This window comes from Erithacus rubecula (genome assembly GCF_903797595.1).
Source record: "Erithacus rubecula genome assembly, chromosome: 3".
Classification (NCBI taxonomy): domain Eukaryota; kingdom Metazoa; phylum Chordata; class Aves; order Passeriformes; family Muscicapidae; genus Erithacus; species Erithacus rubecula.
Genome location: NC_136689.1, coordinates 123446400 through 123467664, shown reverse-complemented (window position 1 = coordinate 123467664; position 21265 = coordinate 123446400). Strand labels below are relative to the sequence as shown.

Below are 21265 nucleotides of genomic sequence, written 5' to 3'. Positions count from 1 at the left end.
AATTTTGGACACACATTGAAGAAATTTTACTTTGGTACCTTGCAAGATACAAATCTTATTTTAAGCACCAATAATGAACAATTGTGGCATAAAATGTGATGTGCAGTGAAACACACAGTTCTGGCACTCAGATCTCTCCTTGCTAGACATCATTAGGTCTGCTGTAGGAAAAGCACAGCCATTCATTGCACCATGGTCCTGGGCTCCAGCTATGTAATTAACCTTAATTTTATAGCCTCTAGAGAGAAGCAAAATAAAAGGCAAATACCCAGTTGATGTCAAAAACTTACTTTATTAAAAACAATTCTGAATCCCTCCTAATTTTAGATAGCCTCAGCAGAAATTGTAATTATTAGAGCTTGTACAAATAATCTGCCTGTGTGGTGTTCTGACAAATTAAAACAATCTTTTCACTACTTTTGAAGTCATCTAGATAAAGTCACTAAAGTCTTGTGAAAAAATACCACGTACCTTTTCCTCTCAGGTGGCCCCATCTGTGCATCAACATGTCAACCACCCTTCAGACAAAGAAGGACAGCAGAGATGTGATCTGGAGAAGGTTAAGGCAGGTCATAGCAGAAGAGACTTCTGCACATTATTTCCAGCATGGCAAGGCAAGGCATGATTGACCTTTGTACGACCCAACTACTGCTCATCATGTAAATACCAAAAATAAAACTGAGTTAAAAGTTTGATCTAGCAACATGACATGAGAAGTATTAATGGCAGATGACAAAGGTAAGGGGTGGTAAGATGGCAGGTGACAAAGGCAAGGCAGATGACAAAGGAAATGTTAAAGAGGTATTAACTGAGAATGCCCTTATGAATAAGCTCTGGATTTCATCCTAATATGATTTCAAGAATAGATGAAGTGGCTATAACCACACAATGTATAGCTTTTCTATATCACTTCTCAGCAGAACAAAGATGACAAGTACAATGTCCTTCTTTCCCTTGGGCTCCTCTTTGGACTAACATTCTTCTTGTGCAATGGTCTAAGGCACTTGCTCTGGCAACAAAATGGGAAAAGAAACCCAAAGTAAAACAAAAAAATCTTGTAAAAAAGCAATGTAAACTTCCTACCACCTACCACTCCTCTCCTGTAGGCACACCAGCATGGCTTAAGGAAGAAAGTTCATTATGCACACAGCAGAACAGCCCTGGAAAAAAACCACTTTTTTTCCCTCCTCTGTGAGAAAGAGCAGATGGAAGGAGAAAAACAAACATGCCACATTAAGATGAGATGTCTCAATCCTGTGAGATATGAAAGGAAAGGATGTGTATAAACAGAAAATACGTAAAATGGTGAACCTTTAATTTTTTTCTTTGTCATGTATAAACAAAATACTTTTACAAAATAAGTCAACAACCATCAAGTGCTTGGCTTTATGATTGCACTCCAACTTGTTAATTGGTCACTGACCAAATGCAAGCTAGAAGAACTCAGGATCATTTCTGAGACTCTACATAGGCACACTAAAGACAAAGCTGCACATGTATTAAATACTACATAGAAACAACAATCGTGTTGTAAGAAATATTCACATGGTTTCATAAAGAAGGAATAAACTTAAAAATGCAGTCTTTGAGAATTAGATACAATATCTGGATAAGGTTGAAGTCCTAGCTGTTTGTTATCTTTCAACTTTTGTATTATAATTCTGGCAAATTCCTCTCCTTGGCTGTCTGAAGTATCAAGCAGTTGTCGTACTTTTGATGTCCTTGTAGGTTTGGTGCTTATAAGTTCATAATCTTCTTTCATGAGTAAAAATCTTGATAGAAGAGCATCCAGTGATTGATTCAAACATGCTTCAGTCATCTGATCAATAATTTGTTCTCTTTTACTTTGGATCCACTGATGAGCTACATTCTGTTGTATGGTTTCCAATACAAAATCTGAGATTGGAAAGGATTAGAAAAAAAAGGAAGGGATTGTAACTGTCTGTCAACAAATACTGCCACAGAAAAAAGAACAAGCTGAAAAAAATCTGTTAAAATGTTCCAATTTGACAAATTTTGGTGATTAAGAGTATTTATTCTATCTGAATCCCAGAATAATTTAGGTTGGAAAAGACCCTCAAGGAGGTCATCTGATGTAATGGCCTGCTCAAAGCTGGGCCAACTTCAAGGATAACTCAGGTTGCTCAGGGCCTTGTCCAGCTGAATTTTGAGCATCTCCAAGTGATGGTACTTCTGCAGCCTCCATGGGCAACCTGTTCCAGTGTTCAACCCGACCTGGTACTAAAAAGAGACAGGTGGTAAATTCACTTTCCAGGGGGATTTTTATTGAAGATTACTGAAAACATCCCTGTAGTTTCTTGGCATTTTTCTCAAGATAAGGTTTCACACAGTGAGAAGGTGCTGATTCTCACATTTTCAGAAGAGGGATGGTGCAATAGATCTTTATAAATTTGCATGTTATTGTGTGGCCCTTCAAAAATATTTCTGAATAATTCATCATTAAAGCTTACTTTTGTTAACTTTTGTGTTAACTTTTTATGGTTATTTAATGCATAAGCATATAATGTAGTGGGCTTCCAGCTAACACAGAGGATCATTACAGGTGAGATGCTGACACAGTTGCTGCTTCTTTTAGCCCCACCACTGCTAAATGGGAGACTGGAAAGCCTAGAATCTGAGAAGTGACAGGCAACAAGCTGACTAAATCTGAGATAAGTTTTTCTCCTGTTCTGCTGGACTGTAGCACTGCTGCAGCAGTAGGAGATAGGAGAAATAATATGAGCAAAGGGAATGGGATAAAGAAGACTCGTGGCAGCAGATTTAATTAAGAGGAGAGGAAAAAAAAAACCTGGTAGCTACAGGTAGCTACAGTAGCCACCTGTACCTGGTCCCATTTTACACTGGTTTTGCTTATTTTGTAACACAAGTCTACAAGGGCAGAATTACTTAATTTTGCATTCATAATTTGCATATGTTTTGTTTTCATTTTGCAGGTGACTAACAGTTCAGCTTCCATTTGATAGAGACATCCATAACATCCATTCAGTGTTAGAACACTTATTGTGTGCCTTGGAAGCAAATGATGTTTGCTGTACCTGGAGGAATCGGCGATGACCGCAGCACACAGGAGGCGCAGCTGGAGGCATCTGAATTACTCTTGTCAGATGAGAGAACAGCACTGTATGGATGCACAAGGAGTTTGGCACTCTGAGTTACAGACAGATTTCCGTCCATGCTCTGACTGCTGAGAGAGTGTAGACACCCAGAATTCCCATCTTAGACAAAAAGAAAAAGGAGAAGGAAAAGAAAAAAACAAGCTGTATTACTTCTGTGTTAAAAAAAAATACACCCATCAGAGACTATTTAGAGCCATTTCACAAAAGAAATCATAAGCCAACTAAGCAAACTTTTACATTATATACAACAAATTAGTCCTCATACTCAAATTCTGAGTACATTTATGTCCTTTATATTTTACCAGGGCCTGACTATGGTTTGGGGTCCTGCTTTATCTTGAAGAAATATTGAGGGTATAAATCTGGTAGATGTGAATTTTAATGAAAAAGCTCTGTTTGACAAAAAATTTTTGTAAGGACTAGAAGAACAAAATAAATCCTTTGAGTATTTGAAGAGGTAACTAGAAGTCAGAAGGAAAGCAGACTAATTTATTTTGATGAAGCCTGGCAGTGTGGCAAAGGTGAAAATATTAAAATAAAGATTCAGGTGAGGGAAAAAGAATGAGGAACTGTGGGAGAAGTTAACATTCAGTGGGATGCCAATGAAACTTTTTGTAGCCCATCAAAACAGGATATGACTTCATGAAAGCTTAATGTAAACCTTTGCAAATAAAAGTAAAAAGGATTTCTATTAGGTGGGAAGTTTAACAGTTTCTAGTTTAAGGATTTTTTTATAGTAGAAAAGGATGACAGATATGAAAGCAGCAGTGGGAATGAAACAAGGAAAAGATAACAAACAGCTGATGAGAAACAAACTACAGGACCTGTGCCTAACTGTGTAAATAGCTTTGAATAGACTTTCACAGTGTCACTTGATAAAGACACAGTAACTACGATGTTAACTAAGAACTAGAGATGCAAGAATCAGATGAGCATCTAAAGGCACAATGAAGTAGCCCCATGGACAACTCAAGATTACCTGTCCAATGGGGAAATCTGAAGGTGTATTCCCAGCTCTTTCTTGACCTGTAGAAGAATATGTCTGTAAGTACACAGAGCAGGAAAAGGAAAATGTGGAAGAAACTCCATTCTCAGTAATTTAAAATGATGGACTAGAACTCACAGTAATTAGCATTTTATTTCATGAACAAGAGAGAAAGTTGGGCAGAGCTATGTATTGTGAAGCAGCATTTTGAGTATTTAGCAGTATTGTGAGACATTATCTACTCCATGAAGAAAGGGGATTAGGAGACAGCCACTGTGAGTAGAAGATTGTTCCAGGAAAGAATTTCAAGCAGCTGTGCTGGGATAGATTGTTATACATTTTTAAGCACTCCTATTTAATTTTATAACATAAAGACAAAACTACTGGGATTGTACTGGTATGAGAGAAGGACCTTGACCACAGCATAAAAAAAATACAATCAAAAAAATCACACAATTTTTTCTTGTGATCCTTGAGTCCAGCACTGCCAAGTCCACCACTGCCCCATGTCCTGAAGTGCCATGCCTACACATCTTTTAATTACCTCCAGGGCTTGTGACTCAACCACCTCCCTGGGCAGCCTGTTTCAATGCTTGACTACTCTCTCCATGAAGAAATTTTTCCTAATATCTAATCCCCCTGGCACAACTCAGGGCCATTTCCAGTCATCCTACTTCTTGCTGCTATTGCTTGTCAGTTTAAGAGGCCCCCATCAGGCCACAACTTCCTCTCAGGTAGTTGCAGAGAGCAAAGAAGCAAAATTTCCTCTCTGAGCCTCCTTTTCTCCAGGCTAAACAACCCCAGTTCCCTCAAAAAAATGCTAATGAGAGCTATTCAGAAAAAAACAGATTGACTCAAATGACTCAAAAAGAATCCAGGTGACCTAGAAGACTGCAGTAACAGAAATAGAAATATAAAAAGAAGGAAAAATATGAGACCTAGACTTTCTGTTTCAAGCTGGGGCTAATGATTAGAAGTGAGATGAGTAATAAAAACTACCCCTAAGTAGATTATTCTGTAATGAAGGATCTTGTGAAAAAGGAAAAATAAAATTATAAGATATACTAAGTAAGGGAGATTTTGTAGACAAGAAGAGTTTGTCATGTCTCTCATAATACTACATAGCCTTAGTTCAATGACTTAAGTTACAACATGCACCAGGAGGACTAGTTAGGATAGTACAAGAATAAAGAAGCTCATTTTAAAAAGGATTTCAGAAGAGTGCACTCTGTTCATCCAGCAAAATAAAGTATATTAAAGGATTACTCTCTGTATCAGAAATGAAATGGGAAGAAGGAAAAGAGTTGTTTAAAGAAAAACTTGCTAGGAAAGGAAAAAAAAAGTAAAAATGAAAATAAAGGCTAAAGGCTAAAGAAAAGTCTTAACTCTGAAAAAACAATTTTCTGAAAAAGCATTCTGACTGTACTGATGGAAAAAACAAGGTCTATAGTCATTAATTCAGCTAAACTCTGCCTTGGTGCTGTGCCAAACTCCTCTCTTGCTAACAGCTACCTGGAATACAATTTTCACCTGAAACAATTGCATCTGAGTTTGAAAAGCCAGTCTTGCCTCCCACTACCACACTACCTGATGTAGCTATTGGCAAAGTAATAACAAACACTTCTGCAATAGGGTTTTGCAGGCACTACTTTCACAAGATTTACAGCATCTATATATAAATACAATAAAGTCTAAGCAATGACTCTATAAAACCACCACCAGCTGACCATTCAGATTAAATGTTCCAACAGATTTTCACTGATACTTTCCACAGACAGACACAACAATTTATTACACTTACACTCCTCGTTCATGCTCAAACTAATACTCCATATTCTAAAATTCATCACAACATACTTATTAAGCTAGATAAATACCAGTTATTCTTCATCTCTGAGGTTTTTGTGCTGTATAGATAAATGATACAGTTGAGGTACAGCCAAAGTGCCTGCACTTGCTTTCTCCATTTTCTCCCAGTCCTTAAGACTCCCATAATTTATTTACCCAAATTCATCCTGTATTTTTACCTTTCTAGTACACTGAGTAGAAGTTCAAAAATTTTGTGTGCTCAAACAGGAGCTGAAACAGGAACTGCCTGTGCTCTCCTACTTCCACCAGAATATCTCTGGTTTTGCAGCACCTCAGAATACTTATTGATTTCCTTATTTTATAGCAGTGAAGTCAACAGTCTTGTCTGCTTTCATACTCCTGGTCCCTGCAATGCCAGAGGACACTCCATTCTTTTGAAATATATTTACATTCTGTCAAGGGAAGAATCTGAAATGCAGTTTTGGTTTCACAATGTGTTGCTATTCTGTCTGGGTTCCACTGCATTTTTCTGGCTTCTGATGTCAGCAAAACCTCAAAATTGAGTTTTCTTGGGGAACTTTGCCAACTTTTATTCATAAAAGGAGACAGCTACAAAAGGTCTTTGTAGATACTTTTGCAAAGCAATCTATTAAAGACATTTCCACTTACTGAATTAAAAATTATCTAGAAACTTGCACTGGAAACTTTGAGTATACTCAGCTTCTAGAATGTCTTAAAATGTGTAGCCTTCTTTATATTCAGAAGTAGTTCACAAATGAAGAAAAAAAAATCAATTAACTAAACTGCCAAGAGAGTGAAGGGACAAGAAAATGTTAGCTCTGCACTCGCAATTCTGAATAGGAAAACTGAACCTGTGAGCTGTAGAGATTTCACATATGATAGGAACAGAAAATCAGAGCTGAAAAACTCTGTTTTTTTACCCAGAGCACAAAGTTTATAAAATACATTTTTTTTTCAGGCATAGAGAGACCTGGCACTTCTGCACAAATGCAATGCCACAGTGTGAATGTAAACTCCAATGGCAACCTAAATTTACACAAAGTCAAGAGTATCTCACCTGATGAGAGGATATTACACTGAGGAATAGACTTGAATTTTGATGTATCTGGAGAGATGCTCCGAAGGGGAAGTGCATCACATTGTATGGAGCTAGAATATGTTGGCTGAAAGAAATACAGGTGCATATTGAAAAGGCACATTAAACAAAGATAAGTTGCAATTTTTTTTACATAGAACCTTCCCATCAGCATGTTTTCCCTGCTATCTAAATGCTGAATAGACAGCACAATTAAAATACGGTAAATCACAAGAAATTTCGTAATTCCAATACTTAAGTATTTTCAAAGATGACAGCAATTTTGTATACAAGTTTAACTACTAGTAAGAACCTAAAGCAGCAGCATTAAGAAACAAAATATAAATGCAAATCTATATGACCCTATACAAGCAAGCTCTGGGGAGGTGTAAGGGAGCAGTAGAAATCTCTTACTATTGGCAGGCATTGTGTGCTGCATTCCTCCTTGAGGGGATCACAGACTCACAGAATATGTAGAGCGGGAAAAGACTCACAAAGATCCTCAAGTTCAACTGCTGGCCCTGCACAGGACCACCCCAAGAATCATTTGCTCAAGAGCATTGTGTCAATACTTCTTAAACTCTGCTGGGCTTGGTGCAATTCCCTGGAGAGCCTGTTCCAGTGCCTGATCACCCTCTGGGCAATGAACCTTTTCCCGAGATCCAATCTAAACCTCCCCTGGTTTCACAGCTTTGTGACATATTTAGAGCTTTCCTGTATTTAAATGCCCTTCAAATTTCAGCATACTCACCCTTTTCTATCTTCACATATATGGCTTTGCATTTGTTACACTCTCAAGTACTGCATTTTATGCCTTTTCTGACTGCACAGGAAAGTAAAGTGCAGAACAACTCCCCTCACCAAGTTAACCTTCCTTTAAAATCTCTCAGGATGCTGACATACCAAATGTAACATGTAAAGTATTTACCTTTTCAGGATTCAGAGGTATATTTAGAGACATCTGCTCCACATTTGCTTTTTTTCCACTCTTGTAAATACTTAGTGATTCATATAGTGACTGGAAGAGAAATATTTACTTGTATTCAATTTCTGCTATAAGACAAGAGAACAGTCTTGAACACTCATGTTTCAACCAGATACAAGATTATACAAATGAGGAGAAATGACAAAGGAGAGATTACACTTCTTTTAGCAAGTGAAAGTTACCAACTCACTTGACCAACTCATGACTGTACAATGGCTACTTACCTTTGATCTCTTTAACAGAATTACTGCTTCCAGCAGAGCTATTTCATCAAATGTTCGCAGAACTGGCTCCAGGTCTATTAAACATTCTAAACAAGGGAAGAGTACTTGGTGAATGGTTTGAAGTGGAAATCAAGTTGTCAGTGTACTAAGGTGTCTTTCCCACATTTACAAAAATAATTTGTCTACTGACACATGTCAAACCACTTATACTGCTAAAACAGAAGCTGTTTGCTTCTCTTAAACAGTTCACACCACCAAAAGAAACCCTTGTCCTGACCTGGCCACCTGATCACTGTGTATCAATAGAGATCCAGGACAGTGCTGGATCAAAAGTCTCACAATTATGGAATGGAGACATTGGAGAGTTTGTTGTTTTAGCCCCATCAAGCCTGACTAGTTGAACGGAACCAAACACTACAAGATCTCAGAATGTGTTGCTGTCTTCCCACTCCAGAAGAGGTGTTAAAGATCAGTACCAGAAAAATAAACAAACACACACCCAACACAGCAATATCCAGAATACATGCTTAAAGCATGAGGCAGGGCCAGAAAGGATGGGATAATCAAAGCACTAACCTATTACATCCAGGGAAAGCAAATGACACTGGCCTCAGTGTGTCTGTGTCCCTATGATATGGTAATTGCTTAATTCCCTATTAGTAAGCTGTACTTCCCCTAATTTTACAACAGTTTTGCAACTTCTTCTTTCTTTTTATGATAGTAAAGTAGTGGCAAAAGCAATGCATGCTTTTTTTCAAAGACCATCTTACTACACACATAGCACTAAAAAGAGAATCCAAGTTAGCTCACACTGTTGTACACATCTCAGATATTTTTCCCTTCAGTGTGACCATACACTTGAATTATTTATTTTTTTTGCTAATTGGTATAGGAAAACAACAATGCATATGGAAATATCAGGTGTCTATTTTTTTTTAGTTTTAGAAAATATTGTATTTAGATACATTTCCTTGGAAAAAAAATCGAGTTCTTGCTTGATGAAGCAGATGGAACTATAAAAGATAAAGTGCCAGTGAAAGATTTACACTGAGATGCAAATACAAGTTGAAGTCAATACAGCTAATCTAATGTGCAATGGTTTGCTGGTGTTGGTTGGGTGCTCTTAAATCCCACAGTACTCATTTTATACTTCACTTCTCCCACCCACCTTTAAAAACCCCAAATTATCTTGAACAATAAGCAAAAACCTCCAAACACAAGCAGTTAAACAAAATATGCTGGTTTTTTACAGGTAAATAAAGAGACGGTAAATGCACAAGACTCCAACAACCAACCTGGTTTTATGGCACACATGTAATTTCATTGATAAAAGTTTGTTTATAGACATGAAGGAAGCAGCTAAGCACCTTATAAGCAACAAGATCAAGCACATAGATCTGACATCTTTAACACTTCCCTTTCACAACTATAAACTATGCTCTGTAAGCACCATGTTCAACAGAAATCTGGCAAGGTAAACTCACTCAGGAATGATGGTCTTTCATCTGGGTTTTGTGCCCATCCACTTTCCATCAGTCTTATGACAAGTCCTCGATGAGGAATGTCCATTGACAGACTTCCTTCACTCAAGTCTAGTCGCTGTCCCTGTGACACACTGTACATTATCTGCAAGGGGTTTATAACTTCTGTCAAAATAGACATTGTGAAGTCATTAGAAATATATGCAATATAAAGAGCTTACTATATAGGAGGAGTAATTTGGCTTGCAGACATAGAATTTACAGCCCATCAAAATGAGGTTATGTTTCTTAATTAACGAAAAGGTATTCTTAATTTATGAAACAATACTATAGTTAAAAAGAAAAGGATACTAAAATTTGAAAAATATTTCAAAGTGTTCTTCAACAAGCTTAAAAGTTGAATTATTGGAAAGTAACCCCTAAAATTAAGTCCCCAGGTTCCATGTTGAACCTCTAAGTAAAGCACGAAAAACAAATTAAAGGAAGACATGGCCTTACCTTCAAATGGCTGTTTCCTTGACATCACTTCCCACATGATAACTGCATAACTGTTTACAGTATAAAAAGTACAGAAGATGTTATTTTAGACTACCAACACTTAACAACACAATATGCTCAGCTTTACATTTTATTTTAAACATTTTGGTAAAATGGTCCTGGAAGCACACATGGGACTCACTATAGCTAACTACAGTGATGATATGAATATATGAAAACTAGTGGGTGACTTCATCTAGAACTAGTTAATGCTGTTAAGTACAGAAAAGATCCATGGCATATAAACTCATATTGCAAATCTGTATCAACTTAGCTCTGCTAATATGTTGTGAATTAGGTACATGGACTTTAAATCTCAGCATGCAAATTAAAGTGAGCCCCAGAGAGCCAATTGTTCTGTCCTAACTGCAATATTCTGGCATCTTCCCAGTATGGACAGACACTCTCTGACATTCCCAAGGGAAGCTGGGTATTAGCAGGAGGATGACTTTGACCCAGAGCTCTATCCCAACACAGTGTCACAGAGACAGGTAAAACATAAACTTGCACTTAGGATGCCCACTCCAGCTTCCCCCTTCCTCCCACCCCATTTATGTTTTCAACATTTGCAATCTTCTCCATAGGGAGAGATGTCACAGCATTCACTTTCCAAAAGAAACTCTTGGGAAGAATACTCTGAAAGAATGCCAGGAGATTGAACACTTGTGCTTACTCAAACCAGTGACCTTTTGCATTAAAACCAACATGAATGGCAAGTGCTTCAGTGAATATAAACCTGCCCCATCCTCAGTAAATTAGTCACTCTCTTCAGCCATCAGGATATAGTAGAAAGAGGTAACTTTAAACAACTTTGTAATTTAAATACAGTTAGCTGATTTCATTTAAAAGCAGCATTGAATTCTCAGTCCTTCTCTCCAATTTTTCTTCACATATTCTACCATATCTGAATGAAGTTCTATTCCATGATTTATCCTAGAAGGTCCTAATATTAATCCCATCACTGTATTCAAGTATCTGCTTCCACTACTTGGACTCAGAAAAGACAATTCAAGCTGAAGCTTCAGTGCTTCCATAACTTCAGAATACAAGCAAGGTGCTGACAAGTGTGTATTTCCATGTTTTCAGTTCAAGTCTTTATAAGCATTGTGACACTGTCATTCCAGAAAATAATCACCATGATCAATTGCTCTTAAGGCTTGCTCCCCACCCTTGGTATGAATGTAGAGCTTCCTTCCTACATCACTAGGAAGTACCAAATTTTGCATATAGGTTACATTTAACTGCCTTAGAGCACTGTACCATCTGACAGCTACCAAGTAAGAATTCAGAAAAATGAAGAAACAAATAACTAACTGATGCTTAAAATCAAATCATATAAATTGAGCTTTCCTAACTATTCTGTTTATATTTTACCATTCTTCAATGAAAAAATTTATTCATGTAGCTTTTTAATAAAGGCAGTCCTCCCTGTTAGAAAAGTCTGCTTTTGATGTATTCCTGACAAGTCCATGCAGGCTGATATTTTTGGTATAGCAAATCATCCCTTTTGTAGAAATTAAGCTGCTTGACCGTTGTTTACACTATTTGTTTCTTTAAGAAAGAGCCTTCTGCACAAATTAGCTTCAATATCTCAACGACACTCAGCTGTGATCAATTAATTAGACATCCAGAAGATATCCAAATATTTATTAATATCTTTCATTCAGTTTGGCATCTCTCTACAGTTATTTTCTCAGTTCTACAACACTGCAGCATTCCTCTTCACTATATTCCTGTTTTCCTTTCTTATTTCTGCTTTGTAGCATCTCCTGATTGTGAGCACAGAACCTCCTGTGTGGCCTCTCTGGTGGTCCTTCACTGTCTCTGCACCTTCATATCCTTCCTGCCTTGAACATATCTCTTTCCAATGTTGTCTTAGTTTCTCTTCTTTCTTCTCACATAATGTCTATCCTTCCCAATTTATCTGTTTTCTATACCCTTCTACTGATGTATTCTTGTATCTTCTCCTATTTGGTTGTTATTCCTCTGAAAATATTTTTTTTCTAAGAAGCATTTGTCTTCTTCATCTCCAGCCATTCATTAGGCTGCCAGTCACTCCTTCCTTCCTCTTAATACACCCTTTTTTGTTTTCAATGTTTTCCTTATCCATATCCTCCCATGAAAGGGTAAGGAAAGCAGGTATCTTGTCATCTGTATTCTTTGGACAGGATTATCAAGGAATGCCACGTGCTTCTTAAGGGTAAGGGATAATTAAAGGAAATAGTGGCTTCCCTGGAAGTCAGTAGGACCCTCTGACACTGAGTCACCTCTCACCAAGACACAACCATGTCAGAGATCAGTGGAGGTAAATGACCACACCAGAATGATGGATGGACTTTGTCACAGTGATTGGCCAGTTCATGCCTCCTCAATCTTCCAATGCACAAAATAATTCCTCCCAAAATCCTTCAAGTAATCTCTGAGCTCTCCAAACCATTTCAGACCAGCCAGTTGTAACTCCAACATACTCAGAGAGATTTCCTTTTGTTATATGGCTCACCATCACTCTATTTACTATTTTACTACTTGTACTCAGGACTGCCTAACACAAAACTACCACAACTTTCATACAGCAAATTACTCCTTAAAGGGATTACTGTAACTACTTTCTCCAACCCCACTATCATGTTTTTATCTACCTTCTTTCCAAAAATACATTTTCTTCTTTCCCCCAAGTACATTCTGAAAATTATGTTATTTGATTACACAAATTATAAGAGTATGTGATTGACTTGATGGTATGAATGGCTTCCCTCTTTCCCTGCATTGTCTATACATGTACAGTCATTTACAGAAACCAGCCCCCTACCTATTTCTGTAGTCTCAGCCTAATTATGGAGCATTACACTAGTCATAGCACAAAATAAATGAGTCATTAAATCCAGCTATCACTCAATTCTTTATTTCTCAGTTCATTTAGTCTACACAGCTACGATATTATCATTGAAAAGAATAAAATCTAAGTTCATTAAGTCATATCTGAGTTCAGATTTGAAGCTAGAGAACAACAGGAGTTACCTGTAAATATCATGTTTCACACTTGCCCGCGTTTTCTGACTGGGGTTGTAATCCTCAGGTGGCATGTAGATAATTGTCCCTCCTTCTGGCAAAGAGGATTCACTTCGTGATTGTGACATGGAGATGACACGCCATTTGGACATGCCAAAATCTGCAATCTGGAAAGGTCAAATCATTTGTTCTGAGAAGAAAAACTGGATTCATCCGCTGACAGTTGTTAGAAATTCCTGAAATACACCTAGAAGCAGGGGTCACCCAAAGCTCTTAACCTGACACACAAAAAGCATGTGGTTCCCCTAGCAACAGAAAACATCAACTCCAGTCCATAAAGCATTCCCAGGTCATGACTCATCCTATCCCTATAGTAATGCCCTATCCTGTTCTTTTAAGGAAGGACTCATGTACACTATGGTTGAGGAATCTGCTGAAGATGGTTGTGATATGAAGAAAATCACTTCCTTGTGTTAAAAAAAAAAAAAAACCAAACAAAAAAAATCACTGATTACTTGTAGCTCCCTGGTTGTGAAGAAAGCACAAGTTTAGTATAAATCATAATAGTTGTACAAAACTCAGCTTGCCAGTATCCTGAGGAGATTCCTCTCACAGAAAAAAATTTGGGCACTTCACCACATTCCCAAAATTATGATGCATTAATCTTGAATTAATAAATTTGGTATTTTGAAATTTAGTGCCACAAAAAGTTGCTGAGCATTTTCTTTACTGTGCACTCTGGGTCTTGCTCCTTTCGACAGACACAGTGCATCTACATGAAAAAGTAACTGACTTTAGCTGTCTTCAGGGTATCAGATGCTATATTAGGTTATGGATAGAGAGAAATATTTAGTAGAATACACCTGAGCTGAGCTGCAATGTCTGGCATACACGGGGGATAAGCAGCCAGCTACCAGCTCTGCACTTGTCCAGTATTTGTGTTAATAGCAAAAACATTTCCAACAAAGATGTCTATGCAAGCACTGTGGCAATTAAGATAACAGAAACAAGCTTTCTGAAGAGCATACATCAAAATCCACAATGAAAAATAACCTTTCTTCTCTACAACTCACTCTTATCAAGCCTTCCTCATTGTAATTGGTCTTAACTCTTGCTCATTCAGTAGATCAGGGACAGACAGATGCACTCTGTGAATGGTGTTATTTTTATACATATGCAGTATCTCTTCTATTTGGCATGCATGACAATCTTGTTTGCATTTCCTGTCAACTGTACTAATTTAGAGAATCTTACTTCATTTAAAACCCTAAGGACACTCCTTAACAGGAGGCAGGGCAGGTATGCAAGAGTAAACCTCTTCTCTTCAATTGCCTCAGCAAAGAAACCGTTGAGATATGATCAGGCAGAGCACTAGGCCACACCAAGGTTGTTATGGATTAAAAAGAGAGTGGATAAAAAAATGACTTGGACTAGTTCCCTGATCAGGTTTATCAGGAAGCTCGAGAGCTGGCATTACCAGCACAATTGAGTGGGAGGAAGTATGACCTGCTGAGGGTGTGAGCGGAGACAAAGCCATGTGAGGCACTTTGCTGCCAAGAAAAATTTCTGTGCAATGGAGAAAGAAGAAACCAGCAGCGGATCTTTGCTCAAAGGACTCACAAAGAGACTCAATTACAATAACAACTGAAACATTCACTTCTCAAGAATAAATTCAGTGCAAAATATCTCTTATTTCTATTTACTTGAGTAACACATTCTATCAATAATAAAAAAAGAGCTTTAAAAAAACAAGAAACAACAAATCTAACTCCTGCAATTATGGAACCACCTGAACATTTTGTCAGAAGTACTTTCAGTCTCTTTTTCATGTCATGGCAGTGATATTTTTAAAGGCAGAATTAAAGTTTTGAACTACTGATACTTCTGCATGTATGTTTGCTCGTTTTTAATGAGCTTCACAAAAGCCAACTTCCAACACAGTAAGATTTCACATTATTGTTTTACATGTTCTTCTTATACTACACCAACAGAACAGATATGTCCATACTGCATAATAAGTATAAATGAGCACTAATATTTGTATTTGACCTATCAGAAGTAAACTATTTTCTTCTCAGAAAGTGCCAGATGTAGCTATCTTTGGAAGGTGGACAAACAAGAGTTTCACCACTTGAGGATCAGCTACTGCTATAGCAGAAATAGCCCAAATTCCCTTTCTGGTCTTTTCAGACAGGTAAAATCCACAACTGAGTAATATAGAGTTTCCAAAAGAAGAACTCCAAAGTTCTGTCTGCAAGGATAGAAGAAAAAAAAAAAAAAAATCCACCATACAATTACATTCTCTCTGCACGGCCACAACCTCACCCTTCCTCCTTTACAATAACAAAAACACTTTCACTCATTCTGGATGCTGAAGAACATAAGAATTAAATAACCCTACCTTGACGTGAAACTCATCATCCAGCAAAATGTTCTGGGTTTTTAAGTCATGGTGCAGCAATGGAGGATTCATGTTGTGCAAATAGTTTACTCCCAAAGCAATTTCATAAAGAATGCGGAATCTCAGGCACCAGGGAATGTCAGGATATACATCTTTCTGCCAAGATAAAACCACAAAACCAGAATATAATCACCTGTTCTGATCTAACAGGACACACAAAGACTTACTGAAGACAAGAAGAAGGTGACCTGGGCAAGAAATAATCTTTTAAGACATACATTACACAAACTTCATAAGAAATTGTAACAAAGCATTAAGATTCACTAGCTGTTGAAAGAAACATTATCAAAAATGATAATTATGCATTGCTGTGATTCCATTCCCTAGAATTCATATAGTAGTTCATGACTGCTATACATGATGTTGAGCAGTTACTCATTCATATGGAAATATGAATTACAGAGTAACTTCTGCATGAAACTGCACGAAACCCCACAATTTATGAGTCCTACACAAAGAATGGCAAAAATCATATCTTCAACTAAGACTGGGAAACAAAAAAACCACAAAAATACTGCCTTTATAAATAATAATACACCAAGAAAAATGTAGTAAAACTCAACTGAAATCTTGAAAGTTATACTGACACTAATGCCTTTATGAAAAACACACAGTTGAGCTCTCTAATACACACAAGGTGTGTATTGATTAAAAGTGGAGAAGAGACTTTAGTGCTGTTGAGACACAACTGCAGTACCTTTTCAGTAGCAACACTGCTCAGGCCAAGCTAATGGGAGCAACTGAGAGTTCAGTGCAGGAGAAATTACTCAGAGAATAAGATCTGGTAGAAATATTCATACCTGTTTATATTAGCAATATTTGGTATCTATAAACTAAAGTAAAAATCTTCTTTTTTTTTTAATATTCAAACTCATGGGAAAAAAAAATCAATATTTCTATTGGCAGCAATTCAGAAACCCAGACTGAAGCAAGCATTTCAGAATCTAATTAGAGAACAATTGATATTTTTAAAGTGACTGTATATAATAATTCAACCTGAAGCTCATTATAGGTCATAATATTAAAGGAAAAAGTTTAACGAAACGTAAGTCAGCTGAGTTTAGTTGTCTTTTTGACATACAGAAGGTCTATCTGAGCACCAAAAGCTACTAGGGATAATGACTGTCTTCCAGTGTGAAATACTATAAATAAAATACTTTCCTATACTAATTAAGTATGGAAATTGCAATCTCCTTGAAAGCACCCAGCTATCATATTTAAAAACCATAAGTACACTTACCTCATGCAATAGCTGGTTTAATGACCCATTGGTCATGTATTCTGTTACTATCCCCAAAAATTCAGGCTCGTTGCAAATTCCCAAAATTGGCAGAATGTAAGTAAACCTGGCTTTGTGTAGTATCTCTGCTTCTTTTAGAAGATGGTTTCTATCACTTAAAACAAGCAAACAAATAAAATACATTACCATACCAGTACAAGGAAACTCAAAGCAAATGCTGGGTTCACTATATGCTGTGTCAATTACATCCCTGTGTGCAGTACCATCACATTTTCATCATTTGATTTCTACCATGCTGTTTTGAGAACAAGATGGTGCAATAAAAATCAGAACAGAGACAAGACAGCTTCCCTGGTTTTTCTGTACCACACAAATCTATTTCCATCACACCTTTCACCCATGTTTCTAGTAAATAAGGATACAGTCAGAACTTCCAGCTTCCACCATTCCTTATAATCATAATGGTAACAACCACCTGTATTTCTCTCACTTTACTGAACACCTTCAAATCCTGAGTTTTCACTCAGGCCCAATATTTATCTCCTAGAGAGTGGAGATTTTAATACACACCATTCTCCAAGCATTTAAACTTAGTGGACTCTGATGTACACTAAAATAATAGGGTCTAAAGGAATGCACTTTTGGCTTCTGAAGGAAAGGAAGTTCCTTTCTGAAGGCAAAGGAACAATTAACAATGCTTTATTTTCACATAAATTATTCCCTACTTTGAATCACACTCTAGAGAAAACATCCCCTAGACACATGGGAAGCAGGAACAGACCAGCCTCATGATGTCTGAATGCCTGAATTTGACTGTGTGCATCCACTCTGTTACCTCAAAACCCCTCATAAATGTGGGTTTGATGCATTTTTACAAATTCAGACCTTACAGCACATGGATTTGAAAGGTCAAGTCTATTTAGGATTCAGTATGATCCCATCCCTAAAAATAGAAACTATGTAGTATGCCTCATATAAAAAAAAGAGTTCATTGTCAATGAGGACAATTGACAATTGAGCAATGGAGACTGGTACAGGTACAGGTACATGACTAGGATGTTCAAATCAGGACATTTACAGCACATTTAAGATTGATCCTTTGGATGTGAGCCAGTCTGACTCAGAAGCAACAGGGCTGTGCTGGGGCCAGGGCTATGCCCACCATGATTTGTTCAGCACAGCACAGCTCTGGGGTGAGAGCTGGCTTGTGCCCATGGAGCTCAGGGTACACCTCAAAGCACTCAGGGCAGTCTGGATCCATCAAGATGGGTTTAGAACTCACAAAGAAAAGGCTATCAGAATGTATGGGGGAAAGAAGAAGCCATGTGAACTAAAGCCTGCAGCTCTTAGCAGCAGGAAATTTTGAATTTAGATGGACATGAAATTAAGGTCCTTTTATCTGTGTGATGGAAAAAGACTTATAGAAAACTCTAGGAAATGATAGATGTAAAAAGGCAGCCTTTGAGACAAGCATGGGATGGAAGATGCAACTCTATGCATTTCTCCCTCTCTCCAGAAATTTCTAGGTTTCAGGAAGTTCGGGGTTTTCCCAGACAGTAAGGCACATTAGCATGGGATTCAGCTGTGGCCAGGAAACAAATTGCAACATACTGAAGTCTATTCCTGTGTCTGTCAGTCACTTCACCTTTGCTCCATGCCAGAAGGGCACTGAGTAATGCCTAAATGAGCACATTCCCACAACAGCTTCCCAACTGGCTTTGCTCTTTGGCTGGTCACACACCATATTCTGGGATGCACAGCACACACTTCCCACCTGGGGAATTAATGGCACCATGAACTCATCCCTTTTCCTTACAACACTTACGGGCTGGCATTTTATATTGCCTACTGTACAACTAACAAAGCACTTGCTGCCAAAACTCAGGTGTAATGGATTTTTTTTACAGCTTTGAGTCTTCTGATAGCATTTTTGGGATTTGCATGATATATGGTAGGTGACTGAATTATTTTGATTACCTACTTGCCCTCCTAATCATAATTTCACAGGTTAGATGTCCCAGTAACCCAAATTCTTGCAAGGCTAAAAATAGCCTTGGTGGTTTCTCCCAGCTGTGTTCTGAGGATAAAAGCTGTATTTCCAATTAGCTGGGATTTACGCAGATAGAAAAAAAAAAAAAAAAATTCCAAAACAAAAAACCCCCCACAACACCTGTTCATCTCCCCCCCAGCTTATCAGAAAAACACAAAATAACTGAAATTCCATTTCTGGCAAGATTCCAGAGATAAAGCCTGTGTATACACAAACTTGGGCAATAAGAGTTGAAAGAGCTTAAAACAACTTGTCTTATATTCAAGTATATTGAGTCACGAGACTAGAAACCTTTCTGAGTGAAGCTATCCTACCTAAAGGCCTAATACTAGATCAAAGAAATCTGAGGGAAAAGCTTGAAGACATCAAGATAAGGCTCAGAGGCAGGTTTACAGTCAGATAGGCTCCAGACAGCCTAAGAAGAGGCAAATTTGCATTGATGTGTTAACAAATTGGGACTATGGGGATTGAATAAGAGAGACTTCAATGAAAAAGTACAACTTGCTGCCCCCTTACATAGAGTGACAGCTCCTGTAATAAATATTCTGCCACTTGAGTACTTGGAAAACGGGGAATCTGATTGCTACATGGAAAATACCAGTTTGACAGGGGGACCTGCAAGCCTATTATTTTAAATCAGCTTCTCTCAGTACTGTGAGATCTGGGGGAAAAGAGTAATTTTGCATTGTCTCAGAGAAGCTTCTTCTAAAAGCAATCTCTAATGGATAGAAGAGTATACTCCCTATATTCCTCTCTATGTAAACACCAAATCTATAGTAATCACTGTACTTTAATATCGTGCTGGTACTTCAGCAAAATGGTTATTAACTAAGAGACTCAGCAAGAAGCCAAAGTCTCAATCCCACTGTGAGAAAAGCTCAAGAACCATAGAGCAGAAGAAAAAAACTCCAAGACATACAACTTAGTGTATCACAGACCGAGACCGAGACCGAGACCGAAACCACCCCTTTGCAATAATCGAAAGAGAGGAAGCTCCGGGGCCGGTCCGCGCTTTCTCTTGGGACAAGATGAATCATCCTCGTGAGATCCCTTTTCCCCGTGGAATTAAAGTAAGGCTGCCCACCGAAACACTAGGATCTGATCCACAGATCGCAGAAACCCACTCCGGTGTGTTCGACCGGCACCGGGACCCTTTCTGGGGCTGGCTCAGGGGCAGGCGGCTGGCCCGGCCCTCGCCCCGGGCCCCGGCCCCTGCCCACCCCGGTACCTGTCCAGCAGCGGCCCCTGCAGGCACTTGAGGGCCACCGGGACCCTCCAGTCGGCGTGGCGGGCGGCGGACACGGTCCCGTAAGCGCCCCGGCTGATGAATCGCAGGTCCGGGAGTTTGCTGGAGGGGATGGAGGGGAGGCCGTAGGTGAGGGCGCCCGGCCGGCCGTCCCCGCCGCTCATGCTCGCACTCGGGCGGGCGCAGCGCCGCTCCTCTGGCCCCGCTTCCTCGCTTCCCCCCGCACCGCCCTGCCCCGCCTGCCTCCAGTCGGCCAGCAGCTCTCTCCTCCTTCTACCCCACCGCCGAGGCACTTCCTCACGGAAAAAGCGTGCCACGGTTCGCGGGTCGGGGAAGGCGGAGCGGCCGGGATGGGAGGAGCGAGCCGGGGGAGCGCGGTGCCGGCGGGGCCCGGGAGCCGTGCCCGGGCAGCGGCCTCGGGCTGGGGAGCCGCGGCAGCGCTGAGGGGCCGCGTCCCTCGGGCCCTGCCCCGATCGGGCCCTGCCCCGAGCATCCCCCGGCCCGGCCCAAGGAGCATCCCCTGCGCTGGAGAGGAGGAGCAGGCAGCGCCCTCCGTCCGGCGCGGGCGAGTTCTGCCCTCGAAAGGTGATGCAGGATGCCAGAGCCGAGCGCTGATCTCCGCAGTGAATTGTTCACGGCATAGAATCGTAGAATGGTGTGGGTTGGAAGGGACTTTAAGGATCATCTAGTCCCGACTCCTCTGCCAGGACAGGACTCACCTGCCGCTAGTCCAGGTTGCTCAGAGCCCCATCCGGTGTATACTCATTGCTCAAGCAATTGTCTCATGCCGTCGCTTATCTCCTCCGTGATTGTCCTAGGAGGATTTTTGAGGATAGTAGCATTTCAAAAAGGGAATTTCGAAATTTCCAGTAAGTGCAGGTTCACCCTTGCCCCTCCTGCTCCTAGCGAGCTGATACGCTGATGTATTTATGGCAGCTTTACGCGGAGGTTACACAGGAAGATTTTGTAAAGCCTGCTCTCCAAGCCAAGTTCTCACAGACTAAC

At 39.3% G+C, this 21265-nt stretch overlaps 1 protein-coding gene across 2 annotated transcripts; it reads right to left on the bottom strand.

The window, feature by feature from the left end:
- Positions 1–1294: 1294 nt before the first annotated feature.
- On the bottom strand, positions 1295–20646 carry RIPK2 (receptor interacting serine/threonine kinase 2). 2 transcript variants are annotated; one of them, XM_079302458.1, is made up of 11 exons: positions 20243–20641; positions 16965–17118; positions 15665–15820; positions 13273–13430; positions 10216–10265; positions 9721–9882; positions 8237–8322; positions 7956–8045; positions 7010–7115; positions 3057–3236; positions 1295–1896 (listed from the first exon to the last, which is right to left on the bottom strand). In XM_079302458.1, the coding sequence occupies exons 1-11, from the start codon at positions 20422–20424 to the stop codon at positions 1571–1573; spliced, it is 1650 nt and encodes a 549-aa protein (XP_079158584.1). In that variant the 5' UTR covers positions 20425–20641; the 3' UTR covers positions 1295–1570. The 2 variants fall into 2 exon arrangements, with proteins under 2 accessions (XP_079158584.1, XP_079158585.1); XM_079302459.1 differs by lacking the exon at positions 1295–1896 and adding an exon at positions 1990–2241 and having other exon boundaries at positions 20243–20646.
- Between the last annotated feature and the right edge of the window lie 619 nt (positions 20647–21265).

Excerpts from the sequence above, each read along its gene's own strand:
- RIPK2 (XM_079302458.1), bottom strand. The coding sequence starts at position 20,424 with ATGAGCGGCGGGGACGGCCGGCCGGGCGCCCTCACCTACGGCCTCCCC. Across the intron at positions 10,266-13,272 it reads GTGAAACATGATATTTACAG|TTATGCAGTTATCATGTGGG; the intron begins GTAACTCCTGTT and ends TACTGTAAACAG. Across the intron at positions 8,323-9,720 it reads TGAAAGACCATCATTCCTGA|AATGTTTAATAGACCTGGAG; the intron begins GTGAGTTTACCT and ends TCCCTTGTTTAG.